The sequence below is a fragment of the Xenia sp. Carnegie-2017 genome, unplaced genomic scaffold, assembly GCF_021976095.1.
Source record: "Xenia sp. Carnegie-2017 unplaced genomic scaffold, XeniaSp_v1 HiC_scaffold_13, whole genome shotgun sequence".
Classification (NCBI taxonomy): domain Eukaryota; kingdom Metazoa; phylum Cnidaria; class Anthozoa; order Malacalcyonacea; family Xeniidae; genus Xenia; species Xenia sp. Carnegie-2017.
In genome coordinates this window covers 7,655,589-7,677,275 of record NW_025813436.1, presented here as the reverse complement: position 1 = coordinate 7,677,275, position 21,687 = coordinate 7,655,589, and the positions used below count along the sequence as shown (strand labels likewise).

The 21,687-nt window shown below is 34.3% G+C and overlaps 3 protein-coding genes across 7 annotated transcripts in view; 2 read left to right on the top strand and 1 right to left on the bottom strand.

The window, feature by feature from the left end:
• Positions 1–21,687, top strand: part of LOC124452886 (solute carrier family 2, facilitated glucose transporter member 8-like) — a 34,946-nt gene that overhangs the window by 8,319 nt on the left and 4,940 nt on the right. The window contains exon 5 of the mRNA XM_047003519.1: positions 10,984–10,995. Coding sequence (XP_046859475.1) covers positions 10,984–10,995 — 12 coding nt within the window. The remainder of the gene's footprint in view (positions 1–10,983; positions 10,996–21,687) is intronic.
• LOC124452802 (WD repeat-containing protein 35-like) lies at positions 121–21,358 on the top strand. Of its 4 annotated transcripts, none has more exons than XM_047003436.1 (41): positions 121–424; positions 520–637; positions 902–976; positions 1,170–1,262; positions 1,528–1,629; positions 1,703–1,779; positions 1,847–1,927; positions 3,017–3,081; positions 3,700–3,800; positions 3,868–3,968; positions 4,038–4,082; positions 4,152–4,277; positions 4,612–4,704; positions 4,812–4,904; positions 4,990–5,050; positions 5,468–5,615; positions 5,853–5,922; positions 6,000–6,053; positions 6,170–6,279; positions 6,349–6,397; positions 6,787–6,879; positions 7,343–7,411; positions 7,543–7,623; positions 7,703–7,750; positions 7,841–7,929; positions 8,006–8,123; positions 8,293–8,378; positions 8,642–8,721; positions 8,862–9,061; positions 9,458–9,520; positions 9,697–9,860; positions 10,011–10,059; positions 10,223–10,297; positions 10,404–10,466; positions 11,354–11,443; positions 11,516–11,584; positions 11,826–11,930; positions 12,471–12,556; positions 12,639–12,707; positions 12,896–13,078; positions 21,274–21,358. In XM_047003436.1, exons 1-40 carry the CDS (start codon positions 401–403, stop codon positions 13,059–13,061), a joined length of 3,549 nt encoding a protein of 1,182 aa, XP_046859392.1. In that variant the 5' UTR covers positions 121–400; the 3' UTR covers positions 13,062–13,078; positions 21,274–21,358. The 4 variants fall into 4 exon arrangements, with proteins under 4 accessions (XP_046859392.1, XP_046859385.1, XP_046859376.1 ...); XM_047003429.1 differs by lacking the exon at positions 21,274–21,358 and adding an exon at positions 13,681–13,893; XM_047003420.1 differs by lacking the exon at positions 21,274–21,358 and having other exon boundaries at positions 123–424; positions 12,896–13,189.
• Positions 9,784–16,706, bottom strand: LOC124452868 (zinc finger protein 180-like). 2 transcript variants are annotated; one of them, XM_047003509.1, is made up of 5 exons: positions 16,504–16,706; positions 15,443–15,766; positions 15,104–15,179; positions 13,890–14,858; positions 9,784–9,905 (listed from the first exon to the last, which is right to left on the bottom strand). In XM_047003509.1, exons 2-5 carry the CDS (start codon positions 15,759–15,761, stop codon positions 9,872–9,874), a joined length of 1,398 nt encoding a protein of 465 aa, XP_046859465.1. In that variant the 5' UTR covers positions 15,762–15,766; positions 16,504–16,706; the 3' UTR covers positions 9,784–9,871. The 2 variants fall into 2 exon arrangements, with proteins under 2 accessions (XP_046859465.1, XP_046859458.1); XM_047003502.1 differs by lacking the exon at positions 16,504–16,706 and having other exon boundaries at positions 15,443–16,261.

Sequence of the window (21,687 nt, the reverse complement as noted above, 5' to 3'; positions counted from 1 at the left end):
AAATGACGAAAGTTTGCTGTCGTTTGCAGTTTGCTGACCGTTCTAAATTTTTCCACAGTATAATAACATTATACAAATAATACAACAGAAACAAACGTATGTAGGTTATCTAAATAAAAAAGAATAGATATACGAAGGAAGAGAGAATGAATAATTTTCTTCCATCTATTTTCTGGCCATGTAATGGGGAGTTCATGCAGAAATGAGCATTTAATTTTTACGAGAATGCTTACACTGATCTTTGTACCACAATGACTTGACCAGGACTGTTATAACAAAGATGGCGCTGTTTCCCAAGGCGACAGTAAACAACATCATTACATGTACACAATAGTCTTTGAAAGAGTTTCAACTCTTTTAAATACTCAAGAATTTTTTCTAATAGGAGTTTTCTTTAAAAATGTTTATTTATTTAAGTAAGAAGGTATGTTAATAGCACGCTATACCGCTTTTTTCCGTCGACTACATTGAAAGCAAGCAACGAACAAATGTGAAAAAATCGAGTATTTTATTTCATAGATTGCAATTCCAAACAATACAAAACTACATTGTCTTTCATGGAATACCAGTCATGGATATGTTGCTTGTGGAGGCGAAGATGGTCTTTTGAAGTTGTTGAAATTGGACATACAGCAAGGTTTATTAATAAACTTATTGACGATGAAATCATTGAAATGTTGTGAATGCTTCACTGTTGTTTTTATTTTATTTCTGTTCTAATCATTTGCTATACACTAGTTCATTTTATTGTTAGATTTGCCTTATCCTGCTTTTATTTCTGAAATCAACACATAGTCCGACACAGTCTATCACTAAAATTATTTCTAAATGCTCTTAATACAAAAACTTCGTTTGAGTTCTACAAATAAAAGCTTTGCCTTGCATTAAATTGTCTTTGTAGATAAAAATAGCAAATTCAAAGGTTTGGCAGCACCAAGTAACCTCTCAATGAACCAAACATTAGAAGGACATACTGGTAAGTAGTTAAGTATCACAACAGAGTTTTGTTGGAGATAACAGAGCTGAATGGCTTTTCTCAGAATCCTCGTCATTTCAATAAAATTTTCCTTGATAGAGCATCATAGAAGCGTATTTTGTCACTATGCCCATTGCACAAGTCATTAGAGAGTCTTATGTCACAGTTTTAATTTTTTTCTTGTTATATGTAGGATCTGTTCAAGTTGTAACATGGAACAATTATCATCAAAAGTTAACAAGCAGTGATCAATATGGAATGATAATTGTCTGGATTCTCTATAAAGGTGTAGACATGTTTATTGTAGATTTTGGTGATGACTTTGCTACGTCATGTAGTGTAATAGCACCTCTCTTGTATACTATTGAATTTATGTACTGAAATTTAATTGGCAACTCAGGAAACATGTGGAGAATTCATTGCCTTCTCTCAATGCTGAAGGTCCTTAAGTTTTTGTCCAGGCAGGATTTGAGCCATTAAATTGCCGACAATATGATTAATTCCAAACTGAGTTATCTTCCAGTTTTGAATAATTATGATGTTGAAAACAGGTGCATGGTATGAAGAGATGATTAATAATCGTAACAAAAGTGTTGTTAAAGATATGAAGTGGAATGCTGATGGTCAAAAAATTTGTATCATCTATGAAGATGGTAAGTGCACAAAACACTATGTCATTAAGGCACATTTCTGTTTCTTTATTTCATCAGTTTTGAACAATTATAGGTGCTGTCATTGTTGGTTCAGTTGATGGAAACAGAATTTGGGGAAAGGAAATCAAACTACAACTTTCTAGTGTTGAAGTAAGTATTGAGTAAAAATTCATATCTATTGCATTTTTAGATTAATACTCTGTTATTTTTTTCATAGTGGTCATCTGATGGTAGAAGCATCTTGTTTGGCACAACAAGTGGAGAAGTTCAAGTATATGATTCCCAAGGAAACTATTGTGTAAGTGCATTTTTCAACAGAACACAGGAATGTTGAACTGTCTGTTTTTCAAAGGATACGTACTTGCAAAGATAAAAGAAGATGCAATGTGAATTGTTTTATGTTGAACGGCAAAGCATTATGGCCAAAATGACCTAAAAACACGAGTTAAAATGTGTGTAATCATCCACGTTTTTTGCCATCTCAACTTTAGATTCCCAAATGACGAATATTTTGACGCAAATCATTTTAATGTCGTGCGTTTTGTGTGATTTATTATATTTTTTCTCTCTTTAATCGACTGTACGTCAAAATCACGTGAAATAATAAAGTATGTTTTAAGTTATATCGTAATGACAACAAAAAAGTTTCTGCTTTCAGACCAACTTCACTGAATGCTGGCATGATTATCTTTCGATAAAATTGTGACAATCTGAATTGTGTTTTTAATTTATTACATCTTCATGTACTTCGTATTTCATTGAAAAAAACACATTCGTTGATTTGACTTTATAATTTTACTAGAATACAAACGTATCTCAAAGTAATCGCACGCACTGGCGAATTACTAATTACGGGACCTTTAGGCTAAGACAAAGTTTTGAGGCCTTTAAGCGATATCTATTCCTCCCACTTAGTTCAGTTTTCCTTTGCACTGCATTTCCTCTTAGTAACCCCATGGGGTAAAAAAATATGAAAGAATTCATTTTAGAGTTAAAACGAAATTTCAAAAATCATAGACATGGTGAGGGAAATAGGAAAAGTCAATACTTCGTGAGTTCTGAGCATTGTGCATTTGAACAGTAGATAGTACGAAAGCCATTTTTCCTCTGCATTCATATGCATGTAAGGTTTTCAACAGCATGAATAATCTAAGTTAAGCACATTTAGTTAGCCCGGAATAGCAAAAACGTTCAAATCCTAATTGTGTCCAGATACAACGGGCCTCTTGAAAGCCCGGGCCTGTAGGCTTAAGCCTACTCAGCCTGCTGGATAATCCGCCCCTGAAAGCACGCTTGATGATATTATATATGTTATAATGCTTTGTGCTATATTTCGTTGATGCAAAATGTCTACAGAGATGATTTTCTTTCTTTTTGTGTTAAACAGACAAAAATCGTGATACAATGCTTGATGAATGTGACTGGTGCTGCTAGAATAGTTGGAATTGTTTGGTAATGTTTTTATTTCAAGTCTTTGAAAGGGAGGGGAAGGTCATGGCCCAATACAGTGTCATTGGGGAGACTACTGTCCAATACAATGGCAGTGGGGACCACTATCCAATATAGTGGCAGTGGGGGGGGACCACTATCCAATACAGTGTCATTGGGGGGACCATTATCTAATACAATGGCAGTGGGGGACCACTATCTAATACAATGGCAGGGGGACCACTATCTAATACAATGGCAGTGGGGGACCACTATATAATACAGTGGCAGTGGGGGGGGAGTTACCATCCAGCACAGAAGCAGTGGGGAGTTACCACCCAGCGCAGTGGCAGTGGGGAGTTACCACCCAGCACAGTGGCAGTGGAAGCGAGTTACCATCCAACACAGTAGCAGTGGAAGGGAGTTACCACCCAGCACAGTAGCAGTGGAGGGGAGTTACCACCCAGCACAGTAGCAGTGGAGGGGAGTTACCACCCAGCACAGTAGCAGTGGAGGGGAGTTACCACCCAGCGCAGTGGCTGTGGGCGTGAGTTGCTATCCACTACAATGCATGAATATCTTAGGTAATTGTCTATTTTCAATATAACCTGAAAAACGCAACCTCTCTTGACTTCCATCCAGGTATCATGGTAATGAAGGCTACATCCAACAGAATTGTCCCGTTTTGGCTATCTGTTTCGATATTGGTAGGATGCAGATAATGAAAAATGAGATGGATGACAGTAAGTTCGTTGAATTTTTAATAAAACATTGTAGGGAGACGTAGTTGTTGTAATAAATGAATCTTAGCTCCAGTCCTTGTCGACACGGACATGACAGTACAGGGGATTGATTGGAATACGACAGGATCAATATTAGCTGTAGCAGGATCACAAAAACTTACTCAACAGGTATGTTGTTATACTTTTCTTCCACTTTCATCAATAGGTTGAACCATATTTTTGAATTTCGTTTATAAGGACAGAGAAGTGAACGTTGTCCAGTTTTACAACCCTTTTGGTGAGGTATGTAATACGTTATTCATCAATAGTTTGTGTAGGAATGTTGAATCATAATCATCTCTTTCCTTACAGCATCTACGTACATTAAAAGTTCCTGGTAAAGACCTGACTGCATGTTCTTGGGAAGGTGGAGGACTGAGGATAGCTTTGGCTGTCGACTCCTTTATATATTTCGCCATTATACGTCCCGACTATATGGTGAGTACATTTAACTGCGCAGTTTTTTGTTCACTGAAATGCAAAAGATTTTTTATCGTCTTATTTCTCGTAATAAGCACACGAGTCTGGTAAAGAGCAACTTTTAACATCAGGTAACTCATAATGAAGACACTAGACTGAACTTAATTTTTAACATCAGATCACTTCTGATGAAGACATTAGACTGGAGTATATAAGGACTCAAGTTTCAACGTCAGATCACTTCTTATGAAGATATTAAACTTTAGTATATATGGACTCAAGTTTCCATATCAGGACTGGAGTATGTAAAAACTTAAATAGAACTCAGAGTCATATTTTCATTTCATTTTAGTGGGGCTATATGACAAACACTGTTGTGTATGCTTTCACCAAACCTGATCGTGTGGAGCATTGTGTGATGTTTTGGGATATTAAGAATCACGAGGTGATTTAAATGTGTATAATATCTACATTACCCTTCTTGCTATGCCTATTGCTTAATATATTGAATAGCTATTAACATTTGTCGACTGCTTGCGTCTGCTTTTGTAGCATTATGTGAAATATGTCAAGAACCTTCTTTCAATAACTGCGTGTGGCGATCACTGTATCTTAGCAACGAAAAGTTTGGAGACCAAGGACCAAGTAAATAGTTTCTTATATTTCTATTTCTTAATACATTGTAGTATTGTTCATTTATTTTATATTTTCGTTGATTGTATCTTGTTAGTACGTTCTTGTTCTCTGTAATGCTATTGGCACTCCATTAGATGCAAGATATATTGATATTGGTAAGTTTAATGTTTCCATTAAAAATGAGAAACAGTATGACACGTTAATAAAGCTCATATTCACTATCTAAAAGCAGGGCGAAGCTAGAACTCTAATTGTGGAGTGGGGGAAATTTTAACATGTTTATCTCTGCCCGACTAATTTGTTTTGAAAGCAATTGAAGTCAGTCAAGCTGAGCTGAATATATGAATATGCACCCACCTCCACTCGGGTCACCCTCCAACTAGCGTCTAGTTTTGCCTCTATCTACTCTACACATGTATACAGAATGATGGAAAATGTTGTGTTTGTATACAGAATGATGGAAAATGTTGTGTTTGCATACAGAATGATGGAAAATGTAAATAATGCTTTAAACAGCGTATTTCCAACTGTCATTAAACATCACTGACGTCATAAGAAATCCTTTTGATTAGAACCACAATTCATGGCAATGAGCAAGACGTTTGTGTTCGCTGCATCGCAACAAGCGTTTATTTCTTGGCAATATAAAACTCCTAAAAAACTGACCTCCCTTGACATCAATAGCAGTGCATTGCGAAAGGAGAATACGACGAAGGAAAAGTAAGGATTTCTGATTTTTTTTTGACTTGCTTAAGACCGTTGACGGTGTTTTAACATTCCCTCCATTATAATGTAGCATAACTATAAAATCAGACAAAATCTTGCAACTCCAATGTACGGATAGTTTATAAGAGAAAAATAAACCGCAGAGAGGGAGGAACATTGTTTTAATTTAAAGATTTTTATTGCTATGGCAGTGAACGTTTACATAAAGATACATAAACGTTATTTGATTAGAATGTTTCATATTGACGATGTGCCCTCCGGCGCTGGTGAAGGGATAAAACATTTAAAAAATGCTTTTCAGGTATATGATGTTTTATTTGGTTGTTTTTATATCAACAACAATGAATACATCCATTTTATATTTTATGTTCTATACAGCCTACACGAGAACCAATTTGCTGTATGTGTACTACAGAGAAAACGCTTTTGATTGTAAGTTGCTAAATTGCAATCGGCATTGTGATTTTATATCTTTTTCTTGGGGAGGGAGGGAGGGAGGTTGTGATGTTCTCCCTTATAAACTTTCCATTCTCTCTTTAATGCCGAAGGCTCGCGAGTCAGGGACATTACATCGATACTCACTTCCAAAACACGCTTTAGAGATGAAATACTTACTCAACTGTCGTCCACATAAAATTTCTCTCAATTCAAATTCCAGGTAACAATCAAAATTCTTATATTTTCGAGTAATAAAAAAGCATCTTTCCTCATACTTTATTCCTTGTAGTCGAGTTGCTATTCTTGATATAACAGGAGTGATAACATTCTTTGATTTGGTAAGTTGGCGAATTGATGTTTCAATTTAATCGTGGCGTATTTCGCCAATCTGTAAAGAATAACAGCTTATCAGATCATTTCTATTTATGAAAGTGTACAAAATTTCTGTTTTTTAGCGAGTTTTCATTAATATTGAGTAATTTTCCAATTTGGAAGAGATTTGTGGTTGCATGTTACCCAAATTAAAGTGATGTTCTTTCTTACTTGGAAAAAAATTATCTCCTCGTTTCTTTTATTAAACCAATGTTTTATCAAAGAAATATACTTTTGGTTGTAATTTTCCCAAGTTGAAGTGGTGTTCTATGCTTTTATCTCTTTATACAGTTTCCAGGAAATCTATTGCTCCTCATCTAAATTATCAATTAAGGATCCTTGTATTTTCGTGTAGGATGCAAAGCGGACGGACGAAAGCGGAAACCCTCAACGCGGGGAGCACTTAAAGTTCGAGCGCAAAGACAGCTGGGATATGAAATGGGCTTCAGTAAGCTATAGAGGATTGTTTTTGAACTCTGTTTAACTTAATATATGTTCGTGTCAGTGATTAAGATAAGATGTCTTCATGCCTCTAGCACGTGTAGAGAAACTCCTCGACATGAGGTTTGTTCGTGCCACGCAAAGACTATTATTCAAAGGCAGAGCATTTATTTTTCTAACAAGGAACTTTGAAATGTCTTTTCCAGTGTACCAGCTGCCTGAATGCTGTAAATATTTCTGCACAACTGAACGGCGAAATAGGTTTTACAATTTATAATAGCGCGTGCTCCCAGCAGAGACATGTATGATTTATCAATGCATGGCTTTCTAAATTCTATACCTCTATACCAATGTTACCTAACTGTATTGAATTTTTTTGGCACTTAAATAATTAATTAATTAATTATTTAATCAGTTAATATAATTATTTAATTATATTAATCAGTTAATTTTTTGTATTTACTGGACAGGATAACTCGGAATTATTCTGCATGATGGAAAAAACAAGAATGTATGTTTTCAGAAATCTTGATCCTGAGGTTTGTGTCACAGTAAAAATATCTTAAAACAAGTTTTTGATTTGGTTTTTTTTAATGCTTTCCCCTTTTCCAGCATAAACAGTTGTTTAGGAAGTGACATAAAGTTGTATTAACCCTTGCATTATTTACAGGAACCAATCTTAAGTTCGGGATACATTTGTGAATTTAGCGATTTGGAAATCAAATCTGTGCTTTTGGATGAGATCATGAAAGTATATACGTAGATGATTGCTTTCTAAGAATTTACTTTCCAGGAAATTCCTATTTATTCATTCTAAACTTGTTATTCAGGATCCTGAGAATCCACCTAAAGACTGTATTATTGATTTGGAAGTTAAGGTTTGTTCTTATCTTAAGAAATGACAAATACATTAATTAAATTGCTATATTCGTTTTATATGTGACATTGGCATTTTCCCTTTGTTACAGTCTTTACGTGACGCTCGTGATTTGCTGGAGAAAGTAAGCATTAATGATGCCCATCATTTTATTGAAGACAATCCTCATCCTAGATTATGGTTTGTTTACGTTTCTCTGAACTCAACCTCTTTTATGCTTGAGTTGCAATTGTTTAGAATTCCCTGCCTTTCACAGGCGTCTTCTTGCCGAGGCAGCGTTGGAACGTCTTTCATTGGAAATGGCAGAGAAAGCATTTGTAAAATGTCAAGATTACCATGGAATAAAATTTGTCAAAAGACTTGCGAAACTTGATGTTAGTCTTGCATACCTTGCTTTCACTAATAAATCTCTTACATTGGGCGCTCACGATTTAATTTGATCCATTTAAATAGCCTCTATATTGCTTGTTCGTTTTTTCTTTAACTATTGTATGAAAATTTTTCTCGACCACAAAGCCACTCGAACGTGTTTGTTAATTACAGAGCGATATGAAAAGACAGGCAGAGGTGTGCGCATATTTTCAGAGATTCGAGGAGGCCGAAAAGCTTTATCTTGACATGGATCGAAGGTAACAGCTTTTTCTTAGTACGATAACTAAGACTGTCTACAAAGTCAAGACGTTTTGGATACATAGACTGATTGACGAACAGTTACGACACCAGATTAAGTTAAATCAAATATTTTCTTCCTGATTGTTTGAATTATTTTCTTCTGTAAGAATTTAGATCGCATGTATTTGTCATATCTCTTTTGTACGATTTGAATCCATGGTTTTTTTGAGTTGGTGGCAATTGTACTTGTTTTTTTTTAAATAATTGCTCAACGTTACAGAGATTTAGCTGTTGATCTTCGAATCAAACTTGGAGATTGCTTTCGTGTTGTTCAATTGCTCAAGTCTGGAGATGGAACAGGTATGGAAATTATTCCCAGACCATAAGAAAAGATTGTTCGAGACTTTGATCAAATTGTTGGGGGGCAACATTGGGGAACAATAGGGATGCATAATGAAATGAAAATTTTTTCGTCTTACCTTTTATGTTGACGTAAAAAGGTGAAGATGCTCTGTTGGAACAAGCGTGGAACGCCATTGGTGATTATTGTGCAGAAAGAATGCGTTGGCAACAGGCGATTACTTACTATCAACAAGGACAAAATCAAGAGAAATTAATGGAGTGTTATTACATGCTGGAAGAGTATGACGGTTTGGAAAAGATTGTGAATTCTTTACCTGAAAATCATCGTTTATTACCGGTAAGTTAGTGATGTTAGAAAAAAGAGGGTTTGATCAATGTGGTTTTGATACCAAATCATCTTTGATCGAAAATAATTTTTCACAGGCCACCATAATGATAGAAAGATCCTTTTATCCTGTTTATGTGGATTCTTTTTATTTTCATGAAATATTCTTCAATTTGTGGGAAAATCAAGCCTCGTAAATTTACGAGCACCCTTATATAATGTCTGTATTTGTTTGTTTTATTTGAGTATTGTGATCTTTTCATAAATGTAGTGCACAACGGTAGGTCATTTTATGTTCTTGAAATGTGATGAAGTGATGCAAAAAGTGATAACGGTGGTTAATTTAACCAGTCACAATGGAGTATTGCTCGTAATTCGTTTGTTTCGTTCTATTGTTTATGATCCTAGGAAATTGGGGCCATCTTTCAAAATGTTGGAATTAGTGATAAAGCTGTGGCGGCTTTCTTGAAGGTATAGATCTCTGTGCGTGCATGGTAATCTTCCAGTTGAACTACTTAGTTTGGTATTTACAGTATTATCTTTCTGTATTCTTCATGTTTCATTTATTTTACATTTTATTGCCTTTCAAGTCTTTTAAATTTGACTATAGGGCTTCACAAATTTAAAATAATCTTTCCTTTTTGCAGTGTAGTCGTGTTAAAGACGCCATCGACTGTTGCATTGAACTAAACCAATGGGACAAAGCTATTTATCTTGCAAAACAGCACAATATTAAAGACGTTGATGGTCTTCTAGCTAAATATGCTTCTTATTTGTTGGAGAAAAATAAAACCTTGGAAGCCATTGAACTGTATCCTTTCTTTATGTATTTATCTGTTCTTTAGTGGTATCGCTCCTGTAAAAATATTTTAAAAATACAAATTTTGTAATCACTTTTTAACTTTCACTCAATCAATTGCTTTAATTTATTTATGATTTGAACTTACATATTCCTCACCAGCTATCGGAAGGCCGGTCATTATATTTCTGCAGCGAAACTTCTATTTAAGGTCAACATTTAATCATAATTTCTACTTATACAAATAAGACTAGAGGAGTTTTCTTGCCTTTAAAAATACGACAATCTTTTTATTTTTTACCTCGCTACAATTCAAATGCAATTGTAGATTATTATATAGATGAATGGAAGATAATTTAAATGTTTATTTTTAGACGGCAAAAGAAACAGCTGATCCAATCCATAATCCTTTGCGATCGAAAAAGTTATTCGTGTTGGGAGCATTATTGGTACATAGAAAATCGTTTTAATGGCTCTACATTTATCTTACTGGCAGTAAAAACTTGAGTTAAGCTTTGAAGCGTAAATTGGAAGGATTTTTTCGTTCTGTTTTAGATTGAAAAATATCACGAACAGGCTAAAATATCAAGTTTAAACAGTGGAAAGAGTACAAAAGAGGTTGGTAAAAGAACCCAAACTTATCATATTTTGTCATATCTTGCTTTGCATTTAGTTTCAGCTTTTTCACGTTACATTATCCTTTTAGTAATATATTCAGCCAAAGTTGTTCGTCTTTCGTTAAAATATGTTGTGTAGTTCTAAATAAATAACATCCTCTTCAGTCCACTTTCTACGTTGTCCACGCCATCCTTTTTACTTGATTGAATCTTCTCTCACTAATTACTTCCTCTTTATTCATTTTTAGAGCACTATTTACCAGCAGGTAGTATAATGAATGTAGATTAGATTTCTCAACAGTTTTTGATATATGCAGTCAGTGTTTAGTGTTTATAGCAATGTTAGGAGTAGTATATTATAGCTACATAGGTATGTTTACTTACTAAGGGGTACATGATGGGATACATGGATACATGAGAAATCGCAACAGTTTTTGATATATGCAGTCAGTGTTTAGTGTTTATAGCAATGTTAGGAGTAGTATATTATAGCTACATAGGTATGTTTACTTACTAAGGGGTACATGGTGGTATACATGGATACATGAGAAATCTCAACAGTTTTTGATATATGCAGTCAGTGTTTAGTGTTTATAGCAATGTTAGGAGTAGTATATTATAGTTACATAGGTATGTTTACTTACTAAGGGTTACATGATGGGATACATGGATACATGAGAAAAATATTTGTTATCCATTTAAAAAAAGCAATTTAAGAGTTTCAAAAATGTCTAGTTTTATAATCTGCACTCAAAAAATCGTATAATCCCCCTTACTAAATTTTGGCATTCCCTGCACAGTTCTTCAAAATGCATTGAGTCAGTTAACTCAAAGCCTTATAGCTTTTCACTTGTAGATTGATTTCATTCTTACGATCTATGTTGCTAGGCGACCACTGCACTTGCTGGTCTACTGGAAGATGATATAGCTTCAAGTGAAGATAGTCAAATCGTGGACAAAGCCTGGAGAGGAGCCGAGGTTTGTTGTATGGGATTAAGACAATGTGGCCTTGACGTCCATAGTAATAATGGCTGTTTTTTTCTTCAATAGGCCTATCATTTTCTTGTTCTTTCTCAGAAACAACTTTACAATGGTTATATTGACGCCGCAATGACAACGGTTTGTAATGAATACGCAATAAAAATTTATCATGATGAGAATTGGCAGTGGCCTTACGCTATTTTTGTAATGGTTTTTCTCTGGAGCTAGTAATTCTTTTAATAGTTTCTAAAATCTTTTATTTCAAAGATCGTGCATTTACTACCCAAACTATACTACTAATAAAACGAAACGCTTGAAAACTGACCACGCGAGATTTAATGTTTATGAAATAAAATAATAATTTATTTATCTCCCATAGGTTATGCATTTGCGTGATTACGAAGATATTCTTGATCCAATCATCATTTACTCTCTACTTGCCTTAGTTTCTTCGAACAACAGATGTTTTGGAATATGTTCAAAGGTATTCTAAAACTTTTTTGCTTATATGGCTCGCATCAAATACTCTTCATTCATACTACTTTTTGCTTAAGTATTATTTCGTTACATTATATCTTAAAAGAATGTATTCTTAGGCGTCATTGGTCCATAAACTTGTTGGCGTTCACCCGGGAAATATATAAGTCCATAGCGATTCCTTAAATCATTGCGTTAAGTTGATTTGAATACCTTGATAAACTTCAATAAAATACATGTTAAAACGACAAAGAATGCATCAATGACGGGTTGAGTTTACATTAAATTATAAAAACTCTTTCTCATTTGTATACTTATATTAACCTTTGGAAATACATTAACAGCATTCCATCATTATATTAGTTATGTTGTTATTAATCGAGATGGTTTGTTCTGTGCCCCCACCCGCCTTTACCGTTCCCCACTATGACTTGAGATACTTTATTCCCCCATTTTCCTTGCCCACTATTAATTAATGATGTTACTACATCACGAAGACATGTTATATTTCTCTTGTCTCGTTTAAATTTATTTGTCGTCTCTGCAGGCATTTATTAAACTGGAATCGATCGAAAACCTTCCCAAAGAACAAAAAGATGCATTTGAGAAATTGGCCTTAGATATTTTCACGAGGTTATTTAGCTATATGAAAATGCTTCGAGCTATACGGAGGGGGTTCTTTGAAATTCATGGAAACTTTCTTTTTGTTTTGAAGGAATCCTCCAAAAGATAATCGCATAAATACAGTTGAATGTCCCAGCTGTGAAACACCAATACCGGATTTGTGAGTATATCATGTTTCACTTTTTTTGACATAGACATTAGACATTTGTATAGGGATAAAATATTTCTCAAATATGATAAATATATGAAAATCAATACAATAGAATTTTATAAACGATTGCTTTATGTACGGCATCATTAAAGTATATTCATTTCTCTGTGTGAGTGTTAAGACTTTCCTTTTCTTAGGTGCAAACGTTGTCCACAGTGTGAGACCCAGTTCCCAACATGCATTGTTACTGGACGTCCGCTTATGGACTATCAATTTTGGATATGCAACACATGCAAACATCGTGCATACGAAAAGGAAATTCGAGCGTTGGCAACGTGTCCTCTCTGTCACACCATCATCTAACAAACTGACAATAGAAGGTACAAAAAAGTTGTTTTTATGTGAGTTTTGCCACACTGTGTTGTCTTGTATATTACTTTAAAAATACTCACAGACTGAAGATATATTTGAATATTTTTTTGCTCTGACAACTATTGTGGAATTCCTAAAATGTTTACATGCATGTCAACCAATATTAGTTGTGCCAATGATTTTCGTCCTCGTAACATAGAAATTACTCTAAATTCTCAAGTGTAGGATCGACTATTGTCTCCACAAATAAAGTTGTAAAATATTTGAAATTGGCTTTAGTATTGGGGTGTAAAACCTTGCATGATGTAGAAAAATGCGTCACGTGATGTTTTCACGTGATTTATCACTGTCGGAGTCTTCGAGAATTAAATATCCAAAGCCTATCTGTATGCTGATCAACTTTGAGGCTTAGTTTCCGAATAGTACGTATTTCATTTTTTTTTCCTGTTGAAGGCTGTACGGTTTTGTTACATGTGTAGTTGGAGGCGGTTTAAGTGTAATGCTGCTAATACACACTAAAAATAAACTATCAAGTTTATAAGAAAATTTTATTTCAGCGTTGTTTATAATCAGTTTTATTATATTTTATTTAATTTGATTAAATTTTAAGTCGTGCGATTCGTGTTATGGTGGTTATCGTTCATGGCGAGGAATTTCAATTTTTTTAAATAATGCAAATATCAAGTTATTTCATACCTTATAAACTTTATGTAATTAGCTGTTTAGTGTATTTACCTTTTCACGTAGTCAAATACGCGAAATAAGTAGGATTTTAACAACCGAACTATCGTCTGCATCTACAAACATAATATAACCTACAACATGCTTTTTCCATCTGTCATTGGATGCGATGCAATACGATGCATCTTTAAGGCGTTCTTTTGATAGAATGACTTGCTGCAATGCTCACAGTTAAATGGCTTCTTTGCTGCATGCGTACGAAGGTGTGTGTTTAGGGTAGATCGGAGCGTAAATCCTTTTGAGCATATTTCGCACTTAAATGGACGCTGACCGGTATGCCTATAGATATGAGCCTGCAGGTTTCCTTTCTGATTGAATCCTTTGCCGCAGTAGGTACATTGATACATGTGTGTATCAGAATGTGTGCGCATATGATAGTTGAGATGGGTCAATTGTTTGAATCCGCGCCCGCATTTCTTACATCTGTGCGGTTTCTCTCCGGTGTGTGTGTAGTGATGTATACGTTTGTCGATTTTCTGGTGAAATCCTTTTCCGCAGTAATCGCATTTATATGGTTTATAGTCGGAGTGCGTTCTCATGTGCATGCGCAGATTTGAGGCACGGTTAAAACTCTTGTTGCAGCTTTGGCACACGTGATTCCTTCCAGCGCTCAACTTGATGCTTTTATTTTTCACGAACGTGCTTGCTGTATGAAAATTTTGAAACTCGTTCCTTTCATCATCGTTTTTGTTTGATATCTGATTTATTTGTTGCTCTTGCGTGTGCAAATTTTTCCTTTTACTGACCTCTATTTCCATTTTGTTCAAGTGACTGACACTTGCAAATTCCTTTGGATGACATTTCGATGACATGTATTCATTTTCCAAGGCAATTTTACAAGAGGATAAAGTAAAATTTGTGAATGTGCCTCCACCGTTGGATTTCGCAACTTTCAAAACGTCTTTCAAAGGTGTATGCAAATTTTTTGATATTGCATTTGAATTTTGATACGTAGATGGTAGTGTATGGTTATCTGTCTTCGTGGGAATCTCTAACTCCTCGATTGCAAAAAACTCTTCAAGTTCAGCTGGTAGTTTTGCGTCATTCCTTTACAAATAGTAGGGGGAAATTAGCAATTGATTAAACACTCCTTATGCTCGGCGGAATATAGGTTATTGTTCCAAGCAAAATAGTTTGCAGAAAATAAACTTGCAAAACAAGACCGTTATCATCAAAATTATTTTGAATACCAGTTCTAGATGATTACGTATTTTAACTACAGATATTTGAGCTTCCTACAACAGCACATTGTCAACGAAAATCCTTTTACACAAAATATTTGTTTTACACACCTTGTTTGGCTTGTTTCCTTTCTTTGCAACCCTACTGCTGGTTTATGTAAGTTTAGATGCTGAATTGGGTCTGGAGCTTTCAATGGAGAATAATTTTCATATAGTTAGTATGTTAGCAGATGTTTTAGATATGTTCTATTGGGTTTGAGGAAAAATTATTTCGAGCAAATTATACTGCCCACTATGGTCCCTTTCTTTGTTATTACTTGGAAGCTGTAAACAATGACTAGATTTGCTCCTAACATTTTCAAGAAAATAAGTCTAAAGAAACTAGAATGACAGTCGAAAATACTGTCGTAAACTATACCACTCGGTGAGCAGAATCCCTGGCTTTCCTACCTCCGTGTTTGCAATTGCTCTTGTTTCTCATTTGCCAGCTGTATGAGCTCGAAGTTTGCCCAATATACGATAGTTGAATTTTCTCCAATCCCAAAGTGTTGCTGTACGTGTGAGAGGTTTGATATAATTTCTCTGGAATCATCACTTTATTCACAAGCAAGCTTTCGATTGAGGACTGTGACGATACTGTTCTTGTATGAAGTGTGTAATTACCAAAGGTCGGAAAGGGTTTTACCATTTCAGCAGTCGTTGTTTTAACGCTGTATTCGCTCTCCTTGTTTAAATTAGATCTCAGTCTGACAAGAAATGATCTGGGCATCTTTTCTACATAAAATATTTGAATAATGTATTCACCGCGCTGTCTTACCTTAATAATGTTCATGTAACATAACATGCAGCTGTAACATAACATGCAGCTATAACACAACAAGCTCGCAATTTTTACATCAAATTTTACCTCTAATTAATATAGGCAGCGTGGATGTTTTACTTCACGCAACCGCTGTTGAAAAGACTGGAGAAATATTTAAAAAATAGCACTTGACATTGTCGCCTGAAAAGCGACAATAACATTTTACTAAGTTATTTCAAGCTTTGCAATTAGCCATTGATTGAAAGTCCTTTGTCTGTAAAATGAAATTTTCTTGGAATTGTCTACCTTGGCTGAGCATCTGCGATATTTGCACTTTGTAAAGACATAAAGAAGTCACCTTCCATCTAAAACAAATGATTTGCTCTACGGGCTAAATCTTGATCCAATGCAGCGTCAAATAGAAGTTGAAGACTATTTTAAATTCATATATAGAATCCCAAGAGCATATTCATTGAGCAAATTTGAATGCGTGAAGTGTCTATAATCGCTTTTAACATCGTTTTTTTTACATGTTAAGCTTTATAATATGTTTAACCTTGTGTAAACAAGCAAGTAAATAAAGCTACTGAGGTATTGACGCTATAAAAAAATACAGTTTGTCTTTTAAATGAAATAAAATATAGGTAAATTAATATTTCGTATTATAAAAATTAATTGTAGCTGAAAGATAAACTACATGTTATCTCACCTTGTTGGAAATTTTTTCGACACCAATTCAGTTAGAATTCACCTTAACTTTTGCGTGTCAATACCTCATAAATATAAGAAGAAGAAGAACAAATTAAAATATCGCAAACTTTTTTATATCAAAGTTTATATACTCTTTGATATTTTGCCTGACGAACTACTTAGAAAAATACTTGTGCCTTAGATATATATACGCATTTAAAGACTCGTACGTCAATTTAAAGCAATTAAAACACGCATTGTTATTTTGAAACAATATGGTTTCGTCTGTGCCCCACTTTGAAAAGTCGGTAATGGAGCTAATTGGTTTTATTAAAAAATTACTCATAGGATAATTGAAATTGGTCCTACTTGCTCGTATAATAACATATGGCTTAAAAAATTCAACCGTTAAAAGGTTGTGTAAAATATATTGCATTGTTAAGATGCCATGCATTTACATTCACTCACATAATTCTTATTATAGTCAATAACCGATAAACATATTTATGTTACAGCAACTTTTTTTGCCGACGAAGTGAAGCTAAAGTAAAACTTTTACAATAGAAACTTTTTGTCGTGTAGTAATCCAAAGGAAATGTTGTTGTAGAACTTTTTTGAGTTTTTAAAATTTTTCGTTCATTTTGAGTTTTCCCTATTGTTTTTGGGTCCTGCCGTATCACGTTTGACTAATTTTTAGTGAGTTTGTTCAAAAAGATACCCAGACAATTTAAAGTTTCTATTAAGCCGGACTAATCAAATATTTTGCTATAGGTTTTGTAAAAATATCATCGTTTGTTATACACAGTTTTAGAAACAAAGTAATTCTTATTTTCTCACTATAAGTTCTAGCACAAAGCCATGCACTCGTGTTATAAATATTAAAAACATAACACGAGGGAGCTTGCAGGTTATTCTCGTTGTTGTCTATTTAAGTTTCCGTTCACATGTTTTAGCTACAACATTGCTTCTATGGAGACCGAAGATTACTCTTTGCATGCTTGCTTGTGTTAATGACCATGTACTAAAATGTTTAATGTAAGTGCATTGCTAGTTAAATGGCGTGCTGCTGACTTCCCTCGCCAACATAATTTTATTTTTAATAATGCATATATGCTACAAACATATAATGAGCAAACACATTTATTATTAAAGAAGATGTGTTTTTTGGATCATATGATCGCTAACTTCAACTCTGCTTTATATGACCAAGATTATTTTTTTATACTTCTCATGACAAAGACTTGCTCGTTTCTATTGATTTAGTAGTTATGAGGAACGTGCCGACTTCCTTAAAACACCATTCCGACACACAATTTGCTAAGATTATTTCCTCATAACGAGAAATAGAAGTATGTTGTTTACCGCGCTTGGTCACTACGTGCATCAAAATGACTTTGACGTCTGTGTCTTTTAAAACTAACCTTAAACTATTATAATGTATAATCCTAAATGTATACCATTTAACAATACAATACAATACAATACATGTATAAATTGCAGATGTTTTTTTCTTCAGTTGTTGATCCTTGTTATCTTAGTTTATATTTTAGATAGTGTAAAGACTGTTCTTGTTCTCTGTTGTTCATTCATCACTACCTACACTGACACAGACTATCTTAGTTTTCATTTTAAATTGTGTGAAAATATTTCTTGTTCTATGCATGTTGTTCATTCATCATTACCTACACCGACTCACGTTTTCTTAGTGTATATTTTAGTTAGTGTAAAAACTGTCCTTGTTCTCTGCTGCTCATTCATCGCTACCTATACTGACACATCTTATCTTAGTTTATATTTTAGATAATGTAAAGTTGTTCTTGTTCTCTGTTGTTCATTCATCACTACCTATACTGACACATGTTATCTTAGTTTATATTTTAGATAGTGTAAAGACTGTTCTCGTTCTCTGTTGTTCATTCAACACTACCTATACTGACACAGGTTATCTTAGTTTATATTTTAGATAATGTAAAGTTGTTCTCGTTCTCTGTTGTTCATTCATCACTACCTACACTGAAACACGTTATCTTAGTTTATATTTTAGATAGTGTAAAGACTGTTCTCGTTCTCTGTTGTTCATTCATCACTATCTACACTGACACACGTTATCTTAGTGTATATTTTAGATAGTGTAAAGACTGTTCTTGTTCTCTGCTGTTCATTCATCACTACCTGCATTGACTGGCTGAGTCGCTTATCCACTCATGCATTTTTGTTAGTTGCTTTGTTGAGAAAATTCCTATTTGTACATGTAAAAATGTCTACTGGTACAAGTCAAGTTGTCATGATTAATAAAATTAAAGTACTTATATTTAAGTTGATTTATATTCATCTGGTAAACTGTAACATCACACAAAATATCTATAACCGTATTCGAAATGTAGTTGAAATACTCGTTGTTATAGAATCATGTTTGGGTCTATAGAAACCTGCCCCCTCTTTCATCATATGACCATCTATATCGTCCATATACAGTCTTTCATAAAATAAAAGTTTTTTTGTGAAACTATGGAACGCTGAGTGAGGGCTGGATAGGGTTATTCATATATCCACCAAGAATTTCTTTTGAAAGTACAATTGCCATTCAAAAGAAAACAATCGTGCAGATGTGAATATGTGAATATTCATCCTTGCAATTATCAACGTTCTTGTCTTACCCCTGCAGGCAATTACTTGAATATGGCTTAATAGGCTCTGTGACCTGTTATTGCTGTTGTAAACTAGTTCAAAATGTTATTGTTGGGCCTTACTAATTTTCTTTGCTGTTTTTGTAAATTCACGCATGTGATGTGAACGCTTTGCAATATTCCATTGTTTAGTTTTTGCATAAATAAGTACATTTAAGAAGTGCTTACAAAGACATAATGTTAGTTGATGAACGAAGACCCACTCGTGACTTGTGACAAACATTTTATCATATCGTCGACATGTTTAACTATAATTTTTGGCTAATGGACGCTTTTGCGAGCTGTCTTATATTTATAAGCGCTTTGGCTGGTAATCGCAAAAAAAAAGTGAAGAAAATGGACGAAGAATTGTGTGTGAATTCTACGTCGTACATCGACAAGCAAGACGCTCTCGTCGCTACGACCAAAGAAACTAGCCTAAAACTAGTCCACTATGTTGTTTTAAACTTTTTATATTTTTCTTTGATGGCGCTGTTGGTCATAGCACTGAGATACTATCCAACTTATATTGTATACATTCAACATATGGCAGTCGTTGGTTTTATTATGATAGCGTTTGATTCGTGGTTTCATCCCTTCATCGCTTATTCCTGTGGTATTTCGTTTTCATTATTGTGGTTCTTTTCGGGAAATACTGCTTATCGTTGGATTATCAACAATATTATCATCGTTATATTTACGCTTATGGTAGGGGACATTCAGTTTAAAAGCTTTGCCGTACTTCAGGTCTTCATGTGGTCCGCTTTCCTGTACGATGTTTGCGTTCTGGCAAGCACGATGAATTTGGGACCTGCGCTTTTCAGCGTTTCTGTCGAAAAATGTGATGCGTTGATTTGTCATTTGTTCCGAATGCACGATCAATGGGAGTTACCTTCTGTGTTCACAGTAAAATTTGGGAATGCAACCCAAGTGTTCTTGGGAACTGGTGACATCTTGCTGGGAGCATTAGTTGTCAACTTTTCTAAACATTTCTTCAAATCAACCAAGTACGTTGTTGTTATTGTGCTAAGTTTTTCCTTTGCCCTCGGACTATTGAGTCAAATCGAGTCGATGCCGTTTCCAGCACTTGCCACTATTGTACCTGTTTGTACATTTGCTATCGTCGTGTGTGCGTTTATCAGTGGCCAGACAAAGCAGTTATTCTCCATAACAAAAGATCATTTATCGCGAGAAGATATTGGTTTGTTCATTGCTTGAAAACACAGGTAATAAATAAGTTGTAATGTTGGTATTGTAAAATGCTATGTTTGCTTTCAACGTTCAATTACTACAATAACACAATACTATTCAATGGATAGTTGAATTTTCAAAATTTTTCCAGTGGTCCCCTGCAAAAGAGCATGTACAAATATAGGTAAATGTTTCATGAGCTCATGTGGAGTTCAAACTTCCTGTCTCAGTTCTGTTCTGCCTAGGACAAACCCACACAATAATAAATTATCACGTTAGCATTAGTCTTTCACTTTGCCAAAAGAAATAATGATCTCAGAAGGCACTGTGCTGACCATTTGCTAGTGCGATCATTTGCTGATCATTTGCTAGTGTATAATTCATATAGTCATTGTTTAGTGTACATCACAGGTGAATATACGTTTTAAAAAATGCTACGGTATTTTAAACTTTCTTGTGCAATCATTTTGAACGGTTGTTTTCTCGAAGTAAACAAAGGTCTTTATACCATAAGATGACTGTTTGTCGTAATTATGTAATTTGTGTTATGATGATAACGTTAAGCTGGTGTCTGTATTATAAGCTGACAACCAAGTATTTTATATACTGATCATCTTTGTCGCCTTAGTTTCACTGTACGTAATATTTTTCATGAGAAAGACTAAAGAATGAAAGCCAATATCAGTCGACAATATCAAAGCTCTGTAGTAAACTCTTCAAATAGTTAAATGACCTTATACTTCAAATAGTTTAAGGACTTTATACATCAAGTGGATACAAAGATATCAGTGTATCTTTGTAAAGCAGAATGTTTTTTCATGACTTACTTGGCATTACATTGTTTTGTATTGAATTATTGCGATTTCGAAATTCATCATTTTGCTCTTATATTGAAAGGGCCAAATGAGTCAATTACAATATCGCGTATTTAGGAATTCCTTGTAAAGAAGAATTTAACCAAAGCCCACGTTTGGAGAAGAACACCAGTACATAGAAACCAAGTCAAAGTTATGTCAACGATCTTTGTTATGCTGGCTATTGTCACAGACTTTTCTTTCTTTATTGCTGCTTTCACTTCACAGATTTTAAATTTTTTTGCGTAACATGTATCGTTAAGATCAACGTATGAAAAAAGTTATTTATTTCTATCATATAGTTTTAAAAAAGAAAGATAGATAAGCAGAGAGATGTATACACACTTTATTATAGTTTTTAAATTAAAACTTATTCAACATGATAAAAGAAATGTCACCTGGTTTGAAATTATTTTTCTCTACAATATCCATTGTTATATTGTAATGATTTTTATGTGCATGTTGTAAGGATATATGGTGATGTTATATTGA

Bases quoted from the DNA above. Each gene is read 5' to 3' on its own strand.
- LOC124452802 (XM_047003436.1), top strand. From the start codon at position 401: ATGTTTATTTATTTAAGTAAGAAG. The intron at 425-519 runs GTATGTTAATAG...TTTATTTCATAG, and splicing joins TTATTTATTTAAGTAAGAAG to ATTGCAATTCCAAACAATAC. The intron at 638-901 runs GTTTATTAATAA...TTGTCTTTGTAG, and splicing joins GAAATTGGACATACAGCAAG to ATAAAAATAGCAAATTCAAA.
- LOC124452868 (XM_047003502.1), bottom strand. From the start codon at position 15,854: ATGTTATGTTACAGCTGCATGTTATGTTACATGAACATTATTAAGGTA. The intron at 14,859-15,103 runs GTGTGTAAAACA...CTATTTGTAAAG, and splicing joins AAGGAAACAAGCCAAACAAG to GAATGACGCAAAACTACCAG. The intron at 9,906-13,889 runs GTAGGTTATATT...ATATTTTTACAG, and splicing joins ACAGATGGAAAAAGCATGTT to GAGCGATACCACTAAAGAAC.